General features: G+C 38.4%; 1 protein-coding gene across 2 annotated transcripts in view; it reads right to left on the reverse strand.

The window, feature by feature from the left end:
* The window catches only part of LOC105255515 (protein prickle), a 66,964-nt gene that overhangs the window by 1,743 nt on the left and 42,422 nt on the right, over positions 1 to 22,799 (reverse strand). Inside the window, exons 1-5 of one of the 2 annotated variants that reach the window (XM_011264828.3) lie at positions 14,020 to 16,246; positions 11,091 to 11,397; positions 4,328 to 4,864; positions 2,399 to 2,718; positions 32 to 352 (exon numbers count right to left, since the gene is read on the reverse strand). In XM_011264828.3, the coding sequence (XP_011263130.3) occupies positions 32 to 352; positions 2,399 to 2,718; positions 4,328 to 4,864; positions 11,091 to 11,397; positions 14,020 to 14,537 (2,003 nt within the window). In that variant the 5' untranslated portion in view covers positions 14,538 to 16,246. Of the gene's footprint in view, positions 1 to 31; positions 353 to 2,398; positions 2,719 to 4,327; positions 4,865 to 11,090; positions 11,398 to 14,019; positions 16,247 to 22,799 lie in introns of those variants that run through there. The other variant, XM_025411216.1, reaches the window with a different exon arrangement.

Below are 22,799 nucleotides of genomic sequence, written 5' to 3' on the forward strand. Positions count from 1 at the left end.
CGGTAAATTCTTCTTTAATAAAGCGCCGTACCTTCCCAACTCATTGCGATTTTCCTCGGGATGAGAGCCGCGTTCCTGTAATAATCTCTCGAGATTTCGCTCCAGTAGTACCCTGTCGAGGCCACTGGGCCTGGAGCCGCTGGATGTAAGTCCTTCCGCGGCAAATTCGGGACTCAGGATGTTTTGGGTCGGTGTCGTCGCCAAGGAAGCGGAAACTTGTTGATGCCTTCTAGTCATTCGAGGCGAGTTTCTAGGAGATCCTAAGGTATGCCTCGAACCTGGAGGAAGCGGAGGCGGAGGCGGTGGACTCGACGAACCTTCGCTCGTAGCCACCGTTTGCCTTCTACCGCTCCTGCAAGAGATGAAGAATGTTAAATTTTAATTATCATGTAATATTAAAAATTAAAAAAATATACATAGAAAAAAATAAGATTACGATTATATTGTATAATATTAAAAAATATTTTAATTCTTTTATGTGTGCGACTTAATTTTAATACATATTTGGAAAATATATTTGCATCTCTTTTGCATTCTGAAATTAATTATAATGTGCTGTCAATTGATCGAAAGAGATAATAGTAGCTTTCTTTAAGATTTTGTTTCATTCATCATCGAGCAATTCATCCATCGGATGCTGTTATTTTCATTAGAATTTAAATAACGCCCATATTTAGCTAGCACGTTAAAAGCACGCGACAATTAAAAGCACATAAAATTTAGATGCGACATTCGTGTCGCCTTGTACACATTTCCTAAACGACGTCGTTATGCATATAAGCCGAATTTAAAACCAACCATTCAAGGTACCAGCGTGCAGATGACGCATTAACAAATCAAGCGTAAATGGTTCGCGTAAACGCTTTATCGATTTCATCAGCAAATGTGCCATTTCGAAAGTATCGTCTATAAAATGTATATTTTAAAATGTTATGCATGTAAATATTTTTGAAGAGATCTAAGTGATAACCTTTCGCCACTAAGTGATAACCTTTCAACACTAATAATATATCAAATTTAAATATTTTAAATAAATTAAAAGTAATAAGACAGTGTAATGAAAGGCTTATATATAAATCAAAAACACAAAGCAATAAAGGCAAAGAGCCCTAGACACAGGTGGAAGTGTGTAAAAGAATTTTTTACAAAATTATAAATTGTGTTAAAAATATACAGTTATATACTCAACAATATACTCTTCGCATATTACAAATTTCCAATTCATACAAAATATTGTTGTGACAAACGTTTCGATCTCATCTAGGTTCTTTTCAATGTCGACAAATTAAGGATGTTTTGTACCTATTTTCGAAATATTGAGAATTTAATGAAAATTGTACACAATATCCTTACATATGTTTAGAATCTTCAGTACAATTTTTAAATCGATTCACTAAAACGTTCACAAATTATAAGGATTTTAATTTGCATCGAATTAACATGTGTTCTTATGGGAAACATATAATCACGTCGATTCAAATAATTTAAACACATGGAAATAATATTCAGAATTTATTTAAAATTTGCAAAAGTTTAGATACAGAGGAAATATTTGGTCAAATAATATTATACAAGTACTAACTGGTTAAAAAGATATTAAATATAATTCAATAAAGTTAGCCATATATCTGTCACAAGATGAAATTCTCTTCCAAAAGTTAATCATTTCGATTAACAAAATTCGGCATATTTCAGTAAAAACGCAATCAATATTAAAAAATACATCTCTGCACCGTAGATAAGATCAAATTGTAATATTCCACACAATTTCTTACTCAAAATACACTAAAAGTGAATATATTCATCAATATTGGTTTTCAGCTACTTTTTGCTGGGATTGTACATACAAAACATCCTTAAATTAAAAAACTGAATTTTACAATGCCGACAAGTTAAATTGAGTTGTGTGTGAAACTGTATATTTTTAATACAATTTATGATTTTGTAAAAAATTCTTTCACACACTTCCAGCTGTGTCTAGGGCTTTTTGTCTTTATCCCTTTGTGTTTTTAAATTAAAAGTATTCAACAATAGATTCGAATAATTATTCTTTCAATTATTAAAATAGACACAACTTGCTCCTGATTGTCTAGAAATAAGACATTTAAAATAGCCAATTCTATTGTCAGCAAACTTTAATATTAGTTTCCAAGACTCTGTGTCTCTTTCTAGCTCTGTATTTTGCGTTAAATTTTAATAAAATTTATCACTACCGTAATAATTTCCCGCAATTGCATTTCGTGCAAGCGAGGAAGCGGCATGCTCACGTGCAATCACGTGTTCTTAACCGGCCATAATTTTTGTCGCCGCACCGTCGTCGGAAAGGTAGAACAATGAAAAGCAGCCCCCGTGACCCCGTGCGAGAGGCGGTATGCGAAATAACGCGCGAGTATATTACCTGAGGAAGGACGGCGGGGGCGGGGGCGGCCCGGCGGAGGAGTCGCTCGGTGTCGTCGGCGGTTCCCCCTTGCTGCACGCTATGCTGCAGTAAATGGCACCACGTCGCGGCAGGAACGGCCGACCTAGGAGGGAGGCGCGGCAAGTGGCGCAGCAGAAGCAGGCCTCGGTCGCGTGCCAGTGCTGACCCTCGTGCGACATTTGGCCCTGGTCGACGCCGATCGGCTCGCCGCAGCTGTCGCAGTATTCCGCGAAGGAGGCGTCGAAGCACCTGAGACAGTACGGCCGACCTTCCCGCATCACATACCGCTGACCACCGAGCTGCGACCAGAGACATGAATTTTTATGAGGGATATTTCATGAGAGGAACAGAGGCGACATGAATCAAACTGGGAAAAATATACTTTACATACACGCAGAATATTTTTTTATAAAAAAATATATAATTTATGATTTATAATATGTAATTTATAATTTAATTTATATATTTTATTTAATATATAATTTAATATAATATATAATTTATATATTATTATTATATAAATTTTTTTGATAAAAATATTTATTCCACATTTTATACATTTTTTTTCTAGGATATCAGATGAAATTAAAAATTTTCAGAGATTATCGACTTTAGACATGAAAAGCATACTATTTGAAATTAATAAAAAAATGTTATGCTATATATGAAAAAATAGTAATGCATTGTTTTCAAGAATATATAGAGTCATAATATCTCAAAGAAAGTAAGCATATAGCTTTAGTGATAATGCTAGTATACCGATGACCGGTTATTCACTGAAGCATGTACTCTATATACGGCGGCAATCTGATAAAGCGCAGGTCCCTACAAACTTCTCGCTTCAAGTGTGCGTTTGCAATATATTGTAGTCATTACATTCTTCCACGTTTTCAACAGGAAAATAATTCTTACTTTATCACTCATTGTTAATATAAAAAAAAATAAAAAAAGTTACATCGCGTAGATTTAAATACAAAGAACTCCATCCTCTTGGAGTTTTTTTCCCAAGTTTCCCCCGCGTACGATATATATATTCATCGTTTATTCTAAAGCGAACACCCGATGTAATACGAGTAACGCGGAAAACGTTGCTTCTGTGCGTTCGACGAGCGACGTTATCTAACTCGGAAGACGTATCCAGAAGATAGAGTCAGCTGGCGCTGGCTGGGATTATGAATCGCTACGCGGTTGTAAATTTGATAACAACGTAATCATTAAATCCACGGGCGTATGCATATCCGATGGTACAAGCGTGCGAGTACCGCTAGACACTCGAGAATCGACGCGATGAGGAGAATTTCAATCTTCATAAAAAAGTATATTTTTACTTCTCGAGTTTTCAAACCCGTTCCTCTCATCCCAGTCATTCTCAATGACTTATAATCAATGCATACACATGTCCATCATTCAAACACAATCTTGAAAAATTTTGTAAATTATAATTATAATTAAACTGCTAATTTTTAATTGCATCTTTCTTAGAGGACAGATTAAGAGAGCAAGAAAAAATGTGGAAATTTGTCTTATCAAAAGATTGTTGTAAAAATGATTTAATTGTGCATATTGCACATGCTTACATATTCTGCGCATATTTGCATATATGTTAAACACAAGTTTATTTGTTAAAAAGTAAGTTTCTTCAGACAAATGCTTCCTCAGCTAAACATGTCGGATATTACAAATACTTTAAATCTTAATTATTAATGAGAAATAAATTTCTGTTCAAAAATCCGAGGAATCTAATTATAATCTTGAAAAAAATTCAACTTCTTATCTAATCTCGAGGGTAAATTATATAATCCCGACATCGATTCGTCCTTTTGCTCCGAGAAAAACGTACGCCTCGGCTTTTAATCTCGAGCGTCATCATCGTCATTATCATCATCGTCATCGCATCGGCATTCCTACCTGTCGATCGCACTCGAGGCAAGCAAAGTGCCGCATGTGCCACGCTCGGCCCTCCGCCTCGGTGCACTCGTCGGCGAGGATGATCTCGTCGCAGGCGCAGCATCGGGGCTTGAGGGTCTCGGCGTGGTGACGGCCGCAGTACAGACGGCCGTCCCGCCAGAAGTAGATAAGATCGACGAGCAACTGGCGGCACACGCAGCAGACGAAGCAGGCGGGATGCCAGAGAGCGGCCGGGCCGGCCCGGCTCGCCGCCACGGCCATCTCGCCGGCCGCGATCGCGCGCCCGCACTCGCGGCACCCGGCGCCGTGCGGCCGCTCCAGCTGGCTCGCGTGTCCGCGTCCGAGGGCCTCGCGCTTCCGCTGCGCCGCGAACACGCGTAGCTCGCGCTTCTCCTCCTCGGTCAGGCCGCTGCAGTAACGCGCCTCGTTGTCGTGGGGAGGTAGCTGCTGCAGCAACTGCTTCACCCGCTCGCGCTCGCCGGCGCTACCCGCGTACGGGATCTTGTCCTCCGGTAGAGCACTGAAGTACAGGTGCACCTGTGGGACACAAAGAGCGCCGCCGGGATTAGATACGATTGGAGCAATGATATAATCGAAACTTATATACTTAAGGATGTTTTCTACCTATTTGAAAAATATTGAGAATTTAATGAAAATTGTACAGAATGTCCTTACGTATGTTTAGAATCTTCGGTGCAATTTTTAAATCGATTCACTAAAGCGTTCACGAGTTAGAAGGATTTTAATTTGACTACTGAATTAACATGTGTTCTTATGAAACGTATAACCACGTCGATTCAAATGACAAAAACATGGAAATGATATTCAGAATTTATTTAAAATTTGCAAAAGTTTAGATACAGATCAAATAATATTATACAAGTACTAACTGACTAAAAAGATATTAAATATAATTCAATGAAGTTAGTCATGTATCTGTCGCAAGGCGAAATTCTCTGCCAAAAGTTAATCATTTCGATTAACAAAATTCGGAATATTTTAGTAAAAACGCAATAAATATTAAAAAATACATCTCTGCACTGTAGCTAAAATCAAATATTCCACAATTTCTCATACTCAAAATACATCAAAAGTGGATATATTCGTCAATATTGATTTTCAGCTACTTTTTGCTGGGATTGTTCATACAAAACATCCTTAAACTAACGCGTTCATTGTTTCGTAATAATATATTACATAAATAATATATTATGCGCAATAATTTTTAATCTTCTTAGGAGAATTTAATAATTTTAAATTTCAACAATATTAGTCTTATTTTAATATTGTACTTGTCACCTCGAGAATATATAATTATTTAATTCTATTTTAAGAACATTATAATCTTTGATTTAAAAATGTTATGATTTAAAAATATTATTTTTTATCTAACATTGTGTCTCTTCCATTCAAGAAAATTAAGTCTTAAATCATAAGAATATATTTTTCTTGATCGAATAGAATAAGAATATATTTTTCTTGAACTATATAAAATGGCTTCATTCAAGTAAGCAATTATATTTTTCTTTAATTAACGCAATATAATCTCATTTCAAGATTTCCATGATAAAACTAAATGTATTTTCAAAACAAGAATGTTTTTTTTTCTGTGTCGAGTTTAAGTGTCAAAACTTTGGGAGTCGATAAATTGGGGAAAAAAGTCCTCTAGTCGCAGCTAGACAATATTCCCATGATGCACTGCAGCTACGATTCGGTCTCTCAACTGCTCGCTTGATTGGCAATAAATTTTTCACAAATCTGATAATTAATTTAAATTTTTTGGTGAAAGCTTTTTGTTTCTTTTTTTTTACAATTTTCTCGAAAATGAAGCAAAGACGAGTAAACCTCCAAAGAACTTTTTTCCTTAATTTATCGATCCTTCACACGCTCTCAAAGTTTTAAATTTGGAACACCTTATATAGCGTGTGTTTCGGATATCCCGCTAATATCGAGTCAAATTATCCGTGAATAATGATGGTAAGCCTATCACGAGAAAATTACTCCGACAGCCTGGTGGTACTTTACATCGACCGTGTGACTTTGCCATACTATGTTGCCAAGATTATCTAACGGCTTTCGTAGTGTCGATGCACGTGTTGCGTTGTTTTCCCCTTCCTTTAAAAGAAATAACTTAATTTTTTTGAAGATATTTAATATTAACGTGTTCTATGCCGAATCGATTTTGCCTGACATTTCGTTTGCGCCAATCCTCCGCATCTACTACACGTTATTAAGAGCATAATAATTTTGCTTTATAAATATATCTGTCTCTATACATGATTTTATAAAATATTTATAATAATATTACACATATTTTATAGCGAAAAATACAATATTATAACAAGATCTGCACACGTTTCAAGATTCATTTCGTATACTAGAAAAGACTTTGAAAGACCACACAGAGAGAAATGTATACTGTATTCAAGTAAATATTATTTATTTTAAGTATATCATAAGTTTGTATATCCGCAAATATATCATAAGTTTATCACAAGCATTAAATTTAATTGAATATATTCTGAATTTTAAGTGCAGTATTTTAGTCAAGAAAATTAAATTAAAACAAAAATTTGGTTTGATTACTACAAGAGTTGACGTAAAGTAAGTTTGATTTTTTTTAATACAACTTTACAATATTCTTGAAGAGAAAATAAATTCTTCTTTCGAGTACATGATAATGAGATTTTCTAACACTTGTGATGAGTATATTTTAAGATTATTATCAAGAATATATTCTTTGTTGAAGAAAACTATTACTTAAAAAAAAAATAAATAAACTGAGTAATCGCTTTTCTTGGCAGTAGAATGATATTTTTCTGTGCAGTCTTATATACGCATGTATCGATTATCAACAGCTGACAACTGAAACTAACGAACCGATAGTGTCTAATTCTCTGTCCTTCATAGATCGCATCATCGATATAGACAGGGGGGAGGAATTTAGCGTCAACCACGACTGACGTTAATCGATGGTCATTGAAATCTGCCCTGCAAATTTAGATAAGTATCGGAATGAATACTGTCAACATACCGAAGGGACGAGTCGCGAAAGAAAACACTGACGAATGCGTTTATATTACTGCGACCGTAAACCTGCTACGACGAGTCCGCGATGCGCTGAAGGCAATAAAGAAGGCACGATAAAAAGATGCGCGTTTCATCGAGAGACGACTGTCAACGCGAGTATTTCCATAAGAATATGTCTGGAAAGCGAAACCGCGCGCGCTCCTTCAATAACCATTGGAATTCGCGTATAATCGAGTTTCTTCGCACGATCTAGCGGTAAATCTCTCCATGTTACGGCTCACACAAGTCGGTTTACACAAGTGGCAATAGCACTCGTATGATGTTTCATTGTTAAACGTGTTACGCACTTCTTTTATTTACGCCGAACGCATGAAAGACGGGATTTTTGGAAAGATTATCGATTGCGTGATGAATTATCGATTATATAATAAGGAAATAATACACAGCGAATATAAGAATGTCGATAAAGAAAAATAGATATCTTTTGACTTGTATATAAGCTTCATATGTCTTCTTGTAAGCGCAATATTTTAAGGAATCCACTCTTTAGGAGCTTGTTTTCGGAGCATTTTCGCGCAAAATGATTCGATAAAAGACAGGACTTTTGGAAAGATTATTAATTGAGTGATGGATTATTAATTAATAAAATAATATGACGATATAAAAAAAGAAAATATCTTCTCGACAAGCGTCACACATGTCGCTTCTTGCAAGCACATATTTTCGTTCATTCCTTGGAAGCTTGTTTTCGGAGCAATTTCGCGCGAATTGATTCAATAAAAGACAGGACTTTTGAAAAGACTACTAATTGCGTGATGAATTATTAATTAATAAGAAGATAATACGACGATATAAGAAAAGAAAATATCTTCTGATTTGACAAGCTTCACATGTCGCTTCTTGCAAGCACATATTTTCGTTCATTCCTTGGAAGCTTGTTTTCGGAGCAATTTCGCGCGAATTGATTCAATAAAAGACAGGACTTTTGAAAAGACTACTAATTGCGTGATGAATTATTAATTAATAAAAAGATAATACGACGATATAAGAAAAGAAAATATCTTCTGATTTGACAAGCTTCACATGTCGCTTCTTGCAAGCACATATTTTCGTTCATTCCTTGGGAGCTTGTTTTCGGAGCAATTTCGCGCGAATTGATTCAATAAAAGACAGGACTTTTGAAAAGACTACTAGTTGCGTGATGAATTATTAATTAATAAGAAGATAATATGACGATACAAGAAAAGAAAATAACTTTTGATTTGACAAGCTTCACATGTCGCTTCTTGCAAGCACATATTTTCGTTCATTCCTTGGGAGCTTGTTTTCGGAGCAATTTCGCGCGAATTGATTCAATAAAAGACAGGACTTTTGAAAAGACTACTAATTGCGTGATGAATATATTATTAATTAATAAGAAGATAATACGACGATATAAGAAAAGAAAATATCTTCTGATTTGACAAGCTTCACATGTCGCTTCTTGCAAGCACATATTTTCGTTCATTCCTTGGGAGCTTGTTTTCGGAGCAATTTCGCGCGAATTGATTCAATAAAAGACAGGACTTTTGAAAAGACTACTAGTTGCGTGATGAATTATTAATTAATAAGAAGATAATATGACGATACAAGAAAAGAAAATAACTTTTGATTTGACAAGCTTCACATGTCGCTTCTTGCAAGCACATATTTTCGTTCATTCCTTGGGAGCTTGTTTTCGGAGCAATTTCGCGCGAATTGATTCAATAAAAGACAGGACTTTTGAAAAGACTACTAATTGCGTGATGAATATATTATTAATTAATAAGAAGATAATACGACGATATAAGAAAAGAAAATATCTTCTGATTTGACAAGCTTCACATGTCGCTTTTTGCAAGCGCAGTATCTTGGCGCACTCTTTGTGTTTTCGGAGCATCTTCGCGCGGAAACGCGAATTGACGCAATCGTCATGCGGCGGGGACTTAAAAGCGCGAAAAGCTTGTTGCGTAGGATTATCGTCCCCTCGCCGAGAACGCCGAGTCATAATATATAATGCGCGTTAGACGTAATGACACTTAAAGTGAGTAAAGAAAACGTGCGGACGAACGCTCTGCTGGGACAGGGACAGGCTGCGAACGGGGCGCGAAAGTGAGAAATAAAAGCGAGAGGGAGAAGAGAGGAGACTGAAGTGGAAGAAAGAGGAGAAGCGAGGGGATTTGCACGCATCGCGTCCCGAGTCGCGAAATAAACGACGGATGTTCGCGCAAAAGCCGGCACGCAGCGCTACGAAAGAAAGGACAGAGCTCTATTCCGTGCGAAAGCAATTAAAAAGAATCATGAGCGCGTTAGTTGGCTCTTTCGCGGGAGCCTCTAACGTAGCGTGATCCGATTGTACGCCATCGTGCGTTTAATTAAATCAAATGACTTCATTTTTGACGTTTCTCGTACGCGAGACGTTCCAGCGAGTCCCCTTTCAATCGTAGATTAACGCTTGAGAATAAAGCAAAAATACTAGAAAAATATATCTATAAAATTTACAGCGGTAAATATTCCTGAAAAATATTTTCAGAAGAAAATCCAAAAAAAAATGTAGAAGAAAAAAAAGAAAAAAAATCAATTTGATGTATAATTATATATAATTAATACATTTTATATCCTCCTCGTATTTCTCCTCTATCATGTCCCCTTTTTCGAGTGAACCCTTTGGATTGCGCTTTATCATCGTGTCCGGCGAGAGCTTTCACCGACGCGCGGCCTGATGACTCACTGCGCCGTCGTCGTTCACGATAGTAATCGTCGCGGTTACTGGTCCCCGGTGAAACGAATTGCCTCACGTCGCGCGCGGGTGTCACATCGGAAAGACCTTCATCCCTTCTCTCACTTTAACAGTACATGACTTTTTCTCGATTTCTGCCGTTAATACAAATTTTTATGCAAATTCTCTGGCTTCCGTTGTTCGCGTCAATTATTAAGAAACATAATTAAATTATTTAACAATAATAAATTATTTTATTTCGTGCCCGAAGAATTATGTTTTACTCCCAAGATGCAGCAAATTGCGTTACCTTTTCTTTTTTTTAAATTTATTAAAGTTCATTAAAGACCAATATATAGATACAAATTTTAATGCTCCATAAACAAAAGCAAATATATTAACATAAATCTTTTTAACAAAACTAATCGACTACGCAGAGCTCTCGCTGTCATATACAATAATTTATAGAAAATAAGTATGTGTAACTTATGGGTTAATGTTAGTACCGAGTAATATAGTCTACTCATTAAATATCTATACAGGGTGTCCCAAAATTCATAATCAATTTTTCAAAGACAGATTCCTGGGATCATCTGAAGACGATTTTTCCTCAACGAAAATGTCGAGGCACTAATAATTTTCGAATTGTAAGTGATTGGAAATAAGGGGTTTTTCGTAAACTAAGCTTTGTAGAAATAAAATATTAACAAAACCACATTCTTCGATTAATTTTAAATAGAGTTTACTTTAGTTGAGTTTTAATTTAAGGCTTAATTGCAAAGATATATGATGACAAAAATCGGGAACATGCAAAAAATGATGGTCTTCATCGACATTTTTGCTGAGGAAAAATCGTCTCCAAATGATCCCAGGAATCTGACTTTGAAAGATTGATTATGAGTTTTGGGACACCCTGTATAATGTTAGAATTACCAGTAAAAAATCAGGTGTAAAAAGAAACTGGTTTAGCATATAATTTTTACTCAAATGCGTTACCTGATCGGGCCTCAGCCCAGGCGGCACCCACGTGTACTCCTCGAGCGCGCAACCGCTGTCGTCGTCGCTCTGCGAGTGCCTCTGGTGATGCTGCATCAGGGCCTCCTGCAACGCCAGGCCGGCCGGCGCGGCTTGCACCGGGCTCTTGAACGGCTCCTGGTGTGGCGCACCGCCGGCGCCGCTCGGGAACGCCATGGCCATCGCCATCGGCGGGCCCGGGCCCAGGCCGAGCTCCGAGGGACCCGCCTCGACCGTAGAGGACCGCTGATGCTCCTCTCGTGGGCACCTGCAGCTCCTGCACACCTTCCTGTAGAGAAAAACAGAAGACACCAACTTTAATCGTGTAATCAATAGCTAGATATTTATTCAAATGTTAATATTGAATCGTTTTTAAATTTTTGCCTACAATAGAAAATTAAGTGTGTATTTAAAGTATTTTTTATTTATTATTTATTTATTATTTCATTTATTATTTATTTATTTTTTATTTATTATATTATTTTTTATTTATTTTTATATATTTATTATACATGTATTTTTCTTAATTATTAGGAAGTTTCAATTTTTGTGTATAATATGTGATCATTTGTGCCAAGTGTTATTTCAGAAATTGGATGAATAGAAATTAAGTTATAAAATTATGTAATAAATTTTCAGTGTATTTTCCTGAATTAAATATATATATTATAATATATACATATATATATATATATATATATATATATATATATATCAAATATAAACTATGTATATAATATATTAGATATAAGATAAATATGTTATATAAGAAAAATTCTCACGAGAGAGAGAGAATATTTATAGAATTTTGGAGTCAGTTTTCTCGCTATACAGTTTTCTGAATTAAATTATAGGCCCATACTTTAGGGTCTTCCTCTAATATTAGAGCCTAAGATCCCCGTCTAATTATATAGACTTAAAATTTAAAATCTATCCAACTCGGAATGTAAGCTAAAATTCCAGAATTTCCAGGTCTTGTAGGACCTAAAAATTTCGTGTACCTAATCTATAAATATTTCTTGAAAAATGTAACAGAAAATTGGATACGGTAACTAGGGAAATAGAACACGATGCATGAGAACATAAAAGGACGAACGAAAAGGAGGAGTTATTACACCTAACCATCCGACAGCATCTTGTTCCTCGCTTGAATAAATCGATATGTTTCGATTGAAAATTTAATGCTCCGAGCGTGTAAGAGAATCGCGTGTGCTGTTCCACATGTTCTGGATCAGCGAGCGCTAAGTAGTTATCGAAACGTTCAAGCGAAGACGACGTGGTACATAGACTTTTACCATAACCGAGAAATGATTCTTGATTGATGCTGTTGCGGATCATGATGCAAAAATGCCGTTCTTCAAGCACCGTGAAAGACACTTTGTGAGACATTAAACGAGAAATTGCGTTCTAGATAATCTTACGTGAAAGTAGTGGTAACAAGAAACGAGCAAAGTTAATTGCCATTTCATTCCAATATAAAAGTCGAATTATTGCGTACATACATACTTTACTATTTGATCATGACATATAATTTTTCATTGGATATAGTTTCTCTTCGCACTGCTAATTTTTAAATATGTATTTTCAAGTATGTTGATGAGCAAATTATTTGATCAATTACAACTTGTATTAAAATATTCTGAAAGTTGGACGAATAAAAAATGTTATTAATTTATTTCTGTAAAGAGATTAAGGATGTTTTGTATGTACACTCTCCCAGCAAAAAATAATTGAAAATCAATATTGACGAATATATCCACTTTTGGTGTATTTTGAGTAAGAAATTGTATGGAATAATTGCCTTTTCAATCACTGGTCACCAAAAGATTTCTATAAAGGAAAATTAGTCTAATCTTTTTTTTCTTATATTCGTAAGAAAGATTGCCATCACTTATATAAAACAGCAATTTTTATATTTTCGCAAAATATAATAAATAAAAAAATGTAAAGTTTTATTTAAAAATAAAATTTTAAGGATGTTTTGCATGTACACTCTCAGCAAAAAGTAGCTGAAAATCAATATTGACGAATATTCACTTTTGGTGTATTTTGAATATGAATAATTGTGAAATATTTGATCTTGGCTACGGTGCAGAGATGTATTTTTTAATATTTATTGCGTTTTTACTGAAATATTCCGAATTTTGTTAATCGAAATGATTAACTTTTGGCAGAGAATTTCGCCTTGTGACAGATACATAACTTCATTCAATTATATTTAATATCTTTTTAATCAGTTAGTACTTGTATAATATTATTTGACCAAATATTTCCTCTAAACTTTTGCAAATTTTAAACAAATTCTGAATATTATTTCCATGTGTTTTTAATCGACATGGTTATACGTTTCCCATAAGAACACATGTTAATTCGGTGCAAATTAAAATCCTTATAACTTGTAAACGCTTTACAATCGATTGAAAAATTATACTAAAGATTCTAAACATATGTAAGGACATTCTGTACAATTTTCATTAAATTCTCAATATTTCGAAAATACGTACAAAACATCCTTAATTCACGAAGAAATTTTAATTTAAAAAAGAGAGCTCGATATAATAATAAATATAATTAAAAAATTCTTAGAATTCTCGGAAATTATAAATTCACGTATCCAATACACAGAAGCTCTTTTCATTTCGAAAATACGTACAGAACATCTTTAATTCACGAAGAAATTTTATTTAAAAAAGAGAGCACGATATAATAATAAATATAATAAAAAATTTCTTAGAATTCTTGGAAATTATAAATTCACGTATCCAATGCACAGAAGCTCTTTTCGCATTTTCTATAAACTTGAAAATAAATAAATTTTCTGCACGCGGATAATATATCTTCATTCTTGAATTATCGATTTCGCTTCGCGCGGAGAAGCAGCCTCTCCATCACTATAACAGCAGCAACTTACTCCGAACAACCGGCGACGTCGTAAGCCGGACCGCAGTCGGCTACGCGGCCGCATTCGGAATCTGGCGCGGCGCGACGATCGAAAGCGCCGGTCCCGTCGTCGGGATGCGCGCCCTTCAGGAACTCCACGCACTTCTCCGTCGGGCTGGCGCGCGACGCCGCCAGGTCCGGGCAGCCGACCACCGCGGCGACGACGTCGTCGACGACGACGTCGTTCGCGGCGACGCTGCGACCCCGCAGAAACGCGTCCAGGTAGTGCTCGTCGGTGGCGGGGGCGGTGGCGACGAACGGCAGGTCGTAGGCGATGCTGGACGTCGCCCAGGGCGCGTCGATGCCCCTGGCGGATTCCGCCGCGACGACATCCCCGTCGCCCTGATCATCGCTCCTGACATTGTTCTTCCGGCCGTAGAGCTTGCGCAGGTACGCCTCCTGGTGGCTCCTGGTCGCCCAGCAGCCGCCTTGCCACCATCGCTTCGAGCCGAGCAACGCCGTGTGTCTCCTCCGCGCCAAGCTCGACATGCCTCTTCTTCTTCTTGCGCGACCGACGACGACGAACGGGCACCAACATCCGGACCCGACCGACGACGACGGTGGTGGCTGTTAAGATCGGCTTTCTACCGGCGCTTCTTTTCCTCCGAGTGACGCGCTTTTCTATAGGGTACTGGTTCTGGTGGAGAGAGGGACCCGACGGTAATAATCGTCGTGGCGAGACCTTCTAATCTAGAAGGCGCGCCGACGGAGTCTCCTTCCTTCTCTCTCCCTTCTTGTTATATTACGTCCCTCTTGGCGGCCGCCGGTCGTCCTCTCGCAAAAGCTAATAAGGCGACGCTTCGGGGCACTGGAGGGTTTTTGTTCTCTCCGTAGAAACCCTTCTGCGGGTAGTATAAGCGTATTAAATGCCTCTCTCCGTGACATACGCTCTTGATTGCGCCTCTGGAGCTTGGAGACTCGGCGACTTTCCTGGAACGGCTCGTGGGATGGCTCGTCGAATGGCATTTGTCTCCAGCGGGCGAATTTCTGCGGCGAGAACCAGCCTCGAGTCTTTCTCGAGCAGAAGCTAATGAGAGACAGACGCGCTCGAGCCTTCTCTCGTCAATTGGAACGGTCGATAGATGCTAGACCGGCGTACGAGGACTGGTACCATATCTCCGGCACTCTATCTTTCCTCTCGCAATGTTCCTTTTTCCTCTTCTCCTCGAGCACATTTCTGTTTCGCGAGTCCGCTCAAGTGTCTCCTCGCTGGTCGCGATAATGACGGAAACGATTACCAGTCTTCGATTCCGCATTCGCGGACGCATCTCCCGCTATTCCTCTCCGTTACTTCGAGATGTACTTCGGATGTCTTCATGTACATCATTCTCCTCGCATCGATACACGGGAAAAATGTCTTCTCGCGAATTATAACTGTCCCGTCTCGTAGTTAACGAACGTCTCGACCTCAGCAATAGAGATACCTCGCGGGTGCCTCCTCAATTGGACCCGTATCGTCGTCTCGCGTGTGTCTCGCCGCCGGCGGGATCAGACTCATCGCGTCGCTCGTTCGCTATTTCTCGATTGGCACGCGTGTTCGCGAAACGCTCGCCAACTCGCAGCCTGGATCTCGAGCAATAAGGGGCCAGGAACGGAGATAGAGACACGGTACGAGGGAGAGGTAGGCGACGCGATGGGGGAACGAGTGATCGAAGAGAACAAGGAAAGGGAGAGAGGATCGAGCGCGCTCCAGCTCGGCGAAAGCAGTCGGGAGGAGACGCCAGGATCGCAAAGGCTAGAGGGAGAAAGAGACGGACGATGAATAAGAGAGTATCGGTCCCCGGGGGGATGGGAACCAATCAGTATGTATAACCGGTAGTACAGCACGAGGATTAACGTTTCAATGCGCGACACGCATGCGACGCGCGATGCAGAGGTGACCAGGAAAATCCGACAACGCGATCTCAAACTCCTTGTCTCGGATCCGATCGAGCGCGAGTGACAGCCGCGAGAACAAGTTCGCGGATCGCTGATGATCCCTCATGACTTTCCCATCTCGGAGCATCACTATTTTCGGAGCACACTCGGCGTCTCGATGACGGATCCCCCTCTCGGAGGTTCCTAACCGAGCGAAATCGACTCGGCGGCGCGATCACACGAGAGAGAAATCACTGGAGAACACGATGGGCGGCGCGTTGAAGTCTCTTAGAAGCGCGTCCCGGTCTCGGTTCCACGCGGGAACGGCGCGGGGCGTGCTGAAGCCGAGCGGACACTGAAGCACACTCCGGGACTCGGGCCCCGACGCGGGACTCGAGGGGGCCGGGCGGCGGCAAGGGCCCGCGAGCGAGAGCGCGAGGAAGGAGGAACGACGAGGGGGGGGAGCGAAGGGGAGAGCCGCGTCGGTGCGTGTGTAACTTGGACGTTACCTATACGCGCGCGCGATCCTCTCTCTCCCCTACCTCCGCCCCACGTGTCTCTCCTTCTCTGTCCCTCGATATATTTATATTCGTTTCTAATACGTGTGGCGTGTCGGGGCACGACGCCTCTCTCGCCGTGGGCCTCACCGTCGGAATACGCGGGGCCCGCGTATGCGTACGGGGCCTCGGGCCCTGCGAGCGAGCCGAGGACGCTCCCGCTTCTCCGTGTTGCGTTTCTGCTCCGCTCTGTTCTCTCCTTGCGAGGGGCGACGTCATCCTGAAAGACGCGTCGCGCGTAAAACGTCTCGTTTCTTCCGTCCCGATTAGATATCGCGCGGTCGAAATAGGGGTAAAAAAAGAGATGTCCGCCTTGACGAGACGACAGGCTTGCCGCACGAAGCTCCTTAATTGCCGCTGATGCCGAAGACGTTCGCGTTCTTATCGACGAGATAAAACACCAGTCAAGTTTGGCGGGTATATAACTTGCGACTAAATGGAACCGATAGCTCGACAGCTTCTTGTTTTTATTCTTTTCGATAAGGACGAGTGGAAAAGTGCCGATGACGACGGCAAAAAGTGCAATTATCGTGATTTATGCGATTCGCCTTAGGGTTAAAATGGATCGTATACATCATGATAAACTTTACATCTAAAGTGGATTTCGCATTTATGGATTTTATTCGTGTGTTTTTGTTTCTTGCGTGAAATTTATGGATTGTACGCATGTAAGCGAGATACTTTTTATCCCGTTTCCATAGACGCGCGACGAAATTTAAATTCGTATAAAGACTTGCCGTTTCAAAATCGTGATTAGATCGGAATTAGTAAAAAAGTAGATTGATCCTTGTAGATCGTGTTTAGATACGTGGGTCCGACTAAAACAGAGCTTCCGTGATCAAATATACCGCTGGTTAGTCGTCTCCTTCTTAAGAATATCAACAAATAAAGATAAAGGTTCAGAGACTCAAAGCTCGACCACCCAAAGTGAGAATTCTCTTCCCCGTTAAATGATTAGCGTCTGCTTTTACATAAGTCTTAGCGTTTCAACAGTATATACCTTATCTTTTCCTCAAGATAAATTCATATCTGAATTAACATCTTGATTAAGTAATGTATAATACATGAGCAGATACACTTGTAATTTCGTTTTTAGAATAACTTAAATGCTATTTTACGTTAAAATGTTACGCCCTTTTTGTTTGTTGATAATTTCGAAAAAATATTCCCGCACGTCGTCTCGATAAAAGATTGATAAATATTGTTTATAATACATCATATTTAATTAAATTGTATCCATCGACTCTCGTTCAAAGTAGAAATCTACTTATAATTTTATGAGCCACATATTTCAATGCATGTGTGTGATACATGTATATATTTTATGTTTTTAAAATTTTTCTATATTAAACGATACGTAAAATAGCATTCTGTCTTCATTTTAGCTGCAAATTATATAAATATACATAATTATTACGAATTATATATCTAATTAATTAGTAATAATTACATTTTATTACATCACATATTTATATAATTTGCTAAAATAAAGACAGAAGACAGATTTATGTAATTTGCTAAGATAAAGACAGACTGCTATTTTACGTATCGTTTAATACAGGAAACATTTTATTATACAATTAAATCGTGTAAGGCAAATTTTATGGACATAATACCCTCCAATTAAACGACGGAAAGAAGAAATTAAAATCGCGCAAAGCTTGCAATTACATCGGTTTATCTGCAGCGGGTATGGTCTTACTCTCACGGAGTTTGTCCCAGAACAACAGAGTGTCCTATCTACCTATCTTTCACATGCTCGAAAGAGATCGTACCAAAGGCTAAAGCGTAGGCCGCGTTTTGTCCGTGGTATTAACATAATCGACTCCTAGGAACGCGAGCACGTGTCGGCGCAACACGTCGAACAACAATGGCTTAGCGCCGTATTTCGCGGTTTAGTTTCGATCTCGGTCCTTGCAATAAAGGCGTCTATTACGGATAGTACACGGTTGAGAAAGAGGAGCACGACGTCCTCGCCGAATTATGCCCACGTACAATGGACCCGTTCGTGAGGAACGTAACATGGCGACTCGTCCTCGTACGTGCGCGACACGCCTCCTCCGGGGCTCTCTCTTCCTCGAGACCAAAGACCGAGGCCCTCTCACCGGACAATCATCTTTTTTAAATGGACCCTCCGAGGTCTTTCGTGCCGAGGGTGTCGGCGCGCATCCAGTCCACCGCAAAAACTGTCGTACGCGAAGTGCGAGGATTTTCGTTCAAATGCGTTATAAATGAAGGCGGTAATCGCGCAAAAACCGTGGAAGAAATGCCACCACTTGATGTTAAGACTCATGGCAGGAATAACGATTTGAATGACGCAAACCGTGAATGCAGGTCTCTCTCTCATTTCATTCGGGGATTTCATTAATCGCGCGTGTAATATTGTCTGACATATCGAGATGATTTCATTGATTCCAAAACATTTGTATACAAAATTACATAGCAACTTTTTTTAATTTTTCGGACTGTTCAAAGCCATAGGATGGTAGGGCGTCAACTTTGAAATTAATTAATTTTTCTCTTGTGCACAGAAATTTCGAAAATTTTATTTATATTTGGTATAGAATCAAAAAAATTCGTGCAAAATTAATCAATTTTAAAGAAAGATTAGTTTTCAAACTGAGGTCATTTCATTTTGCTGATTCTTAATAGCCTGCAAGATTGAAAAAAAACTGAAAATTTTAAATTAAGTATGTTTTGTTAGATTTTCTGTAAATATATATTCGCGATAGTGAGTTTGTAATATTGTCTGACATATCGAGATGATTTCATTGATTCCAAAACATTGTATACAAAATTACATAGCAATTTTTTTAATTTTTCGGGCTATTCAAAGCCATAGGATGGTGTCAATTTTGAAATTAATTAATTTTTCTCTTGTGCACAGAAATTTCGAAAATTTTATTTGTATTTGGTATAGAACCAAAAAAAAATTCGTGCAAAATTAATCAATTTCAGAGAAAGATTAATTTTCAAACTGAGGTCATATCATTTTGCTGATTCTTAATAGCCTGCAAAATTTAAAAAATTTGATAATTTTTAAAATTAAGTCTGTCTTGTTAGATTTTCTGTAAATATATATTCGCGATAGTGAATTTGTCACACTTTAGATTTGCGACGTGTGACCCTGGGGTCAACGAAAGCCGAATGTATAATTTAGTTTTCTAAGTTTAATTGAATTAAATCAAAAGGCTTCTATCATTTAATCATTCGATTTATGAGCGATCAAAGATACATAAAAAAATAATGACCCTAATACGAATGAAGATTTCTTTCGCCCCGCTCCTCTTCTTACCTGCCTACCGGGTGTATACTACTTAGCACATCGTTTCACATTCCCGATTTCTCTCCGCGTGTTTTATGGCAATCTAATCGTACGGAAAAATTTTAACGACACGCTAACGACCGTCGTTCGCGTCAAAGCGGCGGGACCCGATTTCCCGCGGATCAATAAATTTTTACGATTCGATACGGGAGATCGAGAGAAGGCGAAGCGCTTCTTGCACGGCTCCCGGTACAAAGGTTCGACCTTTCCTTTCCCTCTTCCTCCCTCTCTCTCCCCGATAGAAATCTGTCGATAAACCGATACACGGAATTCCGCGCGGTAATTTTTCTAGCAGAATCGATTTCCTGCGCGGTTATAATCGCAGGCAGCTGCCCTTCGACCCGACAGGCAAATGCGATATCCGGTGCCGCGGACGGCACGGGCCTCAACGCCGCCTCCGGCGTGTAAAACTATATTGTAGCGTATTCTCTCTGCGGCTATGCCGCAAGATAGACATTGCTGTTGCTACTCGCTGGAGCAGGGGCCGGGGCGTAGGTAGGTAATCGTGCGCTATGGGCATCCAGCGAGCGGTACCGCAACCGCGGCCGATGTCGCACGGAATTGCCGGCCCCCGGGTTCTCAAACCGCGGGGGATTTTTGCGCGGAAGGGACGCGGGAACGCGGTCAGTCGGTTTCCGTCCCCCGTCCCAAATTGACGCAGTCGCGGGGAAAAAAAAAACCGCTCGTACTTTGTGCCGCGAAATGAGATATAAACGCGCGTATTAACTTTATGACACATGGGGAAATTACGTTTATATATTGCAGTCGTGAAATTATACATTTCGCGGATACCGCAATGCTCGGCTCCAAATGGACGTTTAATGTTATTAAGACGGGATCCCGACAACTTTAACTCTTCTCCTCGTTCGCGGATGTGGCTTCTATAAAAAATGTCAAGCTAAGGATGTTTTGTACCTATTTTCGAAATATTGAAAATTGTACAGAATGTCCTTACATATGTTTAGAATCTTCAGTACAATTTTTTAATCGATTCACTAAAGCGTTCGCAAGTTATAAGGATTTTAATTTGCACCGAATTAACATGTGTTCTTAGGGGAAATGTATAACTACGTCGATTCAAATGACAAAAACACATGGAAATAATATTCAGAATTTGTTTAAAATTTGCAAAAGTTTAGATACAGAGGAAATATTTGGTTAAATAATATTATACAAGTATTAACTGGTTAAAAAGATATTAAATATAATTGAATGAAGTTATGTATCTATCACAAGGCAAAATTCTCTGCCAAAAGTTAATCATTTCGATTCACAAAATTCGGAATATTTCAGTAAAAACGAAATAAATATTAAAAAATACATCTCTGCACTGTAGCTAAGATCAAATATTCCACAATTTCTTACTCAAACTACACCAAAAGTGGATATTTGTCAATATTGATTTTCAGCTACTTTTTGCTAGGATTGTACATGCAAAACATCCTTAAATCGAAGACAGACAATTACAGACATTAATTGATGTAAAAAGCGAACTAAAATTCCTCCAACTCAAGATTAGACTTCATTTTTACTCTAAAATAATATTTGTGACGCATAAATTACGAGGATGCAAGTTTCCAGATGGACCAAGAAGATCATCTTCCAGAGAAAATTATCGAAATGTTAAAAATGTTTTTTACAAGGATAAAAATTAAGACTTTTATTAGGGAAATGAAAATTGAATGTTAACTCGATCCATTTGGAGATTCATGTATTCGTAATCTAACTTTAATTTGATCGAATCCGACGTCTCGTCATCTCCTGCATTTCGTTTCTAGCCACCAAGTTGCAAAGTTTGAGTACCCCTGCATCTAGGAGCGCATTTAGGAACGCGTTGCTCGCGCGCACGTGAATAACTCGACGTTACGTTCGCACACGTCGCTTACAACGCGTTCATCAACGTCGACAATCGGATGGATTTTCGCTTATGCAGACTGATGTATCGCTTATACTTAACGTCATCGCTTCGAATGACTGTATCCATATGAGAATTGCATCGAGCCGTAAAGTCTGAAAATACCCAGTTTGTATTATGCAGCATACATGGGCGAACAGAGGATTGTCCGTTGTATTCACCTACAAATTGCCAATTTAACTTTGCCCTTTAATCGCTTTGTCTCGCTCCCTCTTTGCAAAATTTCACGACGAGGTCGCTTCACAAGCGACAGTTACTTTGCGTTCCTCGCGCGTATAAAACTCTCGTGTGACTTTTCATCAAGTTGACGCTTCCTCGAGCAAACGGAATGGATACACCGGTACGTTGCAAGCAGTCCGACACGCATCACCTGTTTCCCCAGGTAACAGGTGTTCAGCGTAATTTATTATACTAAAATCACTCTACATTGTAGCCTAGTTACAACGAGGCTTTTAAACTCTTCCCGTGTGTTTAGATTAATTTTTAAATGTTTTTATAAATTTATTAAATATACGAAATCTATCTCCAAGGTTTCATTACATCACATTCTCCACAATCTGCACTGAAAAAACTGATTGGTAATAATTATCAAATATATTTAGGTGTGAATTTTAATTGAATATTTGATAAATATTACCATATTTTATAATAATTACTAAATCTTCAATTGGTCTAGTTGCAAACAAATTTTGTTTGCGGTTGAATCAATTAAACAACTTAGTAATAATTATTAAATATATTTAATACATATCATAAAATTTTTGATGATTGTTTTTAAATATATATTAAATTGTAAATATTACTAAATCATTCAATTTAAGATTATTAGATATTTGATAACTGATATTTGATTAAAAAATTTGATTTTAATTAATTTTAATTTTAATTTTTTAATTTCTCGTTATCATGATTTAGTTAAAATTACCAAATATCTGATAATACTTATTAAATGTATTATTTTCTGCTACCAAAGTTTGATTACAGTTATTAAAGTTTTGTTAAACGAATCAAATATGTGATTGAATGAATTAAATTTAAATAGTCTAAATATTTTATTTCTAAATACTTTATTTACTCAATTAATTTTTTTTGTAATT

Source organism: Camponotus floridanus, unplaced genomic scaffold (genome assembly GCF_003227725.1).
Source record: "Camponotus floridanus strain SB8 unplaced genomic scaffold, Cflo_v7.5 scaffold38, whole genome shotgun sequence".
NCBI classification, from domain to species: domain Eukaryota; kingdom Metazoa; phylum Arthropoda; class Insecta; order Hymenoptera; family Formicidae; genus Camponotus; species Camponotus floridanus.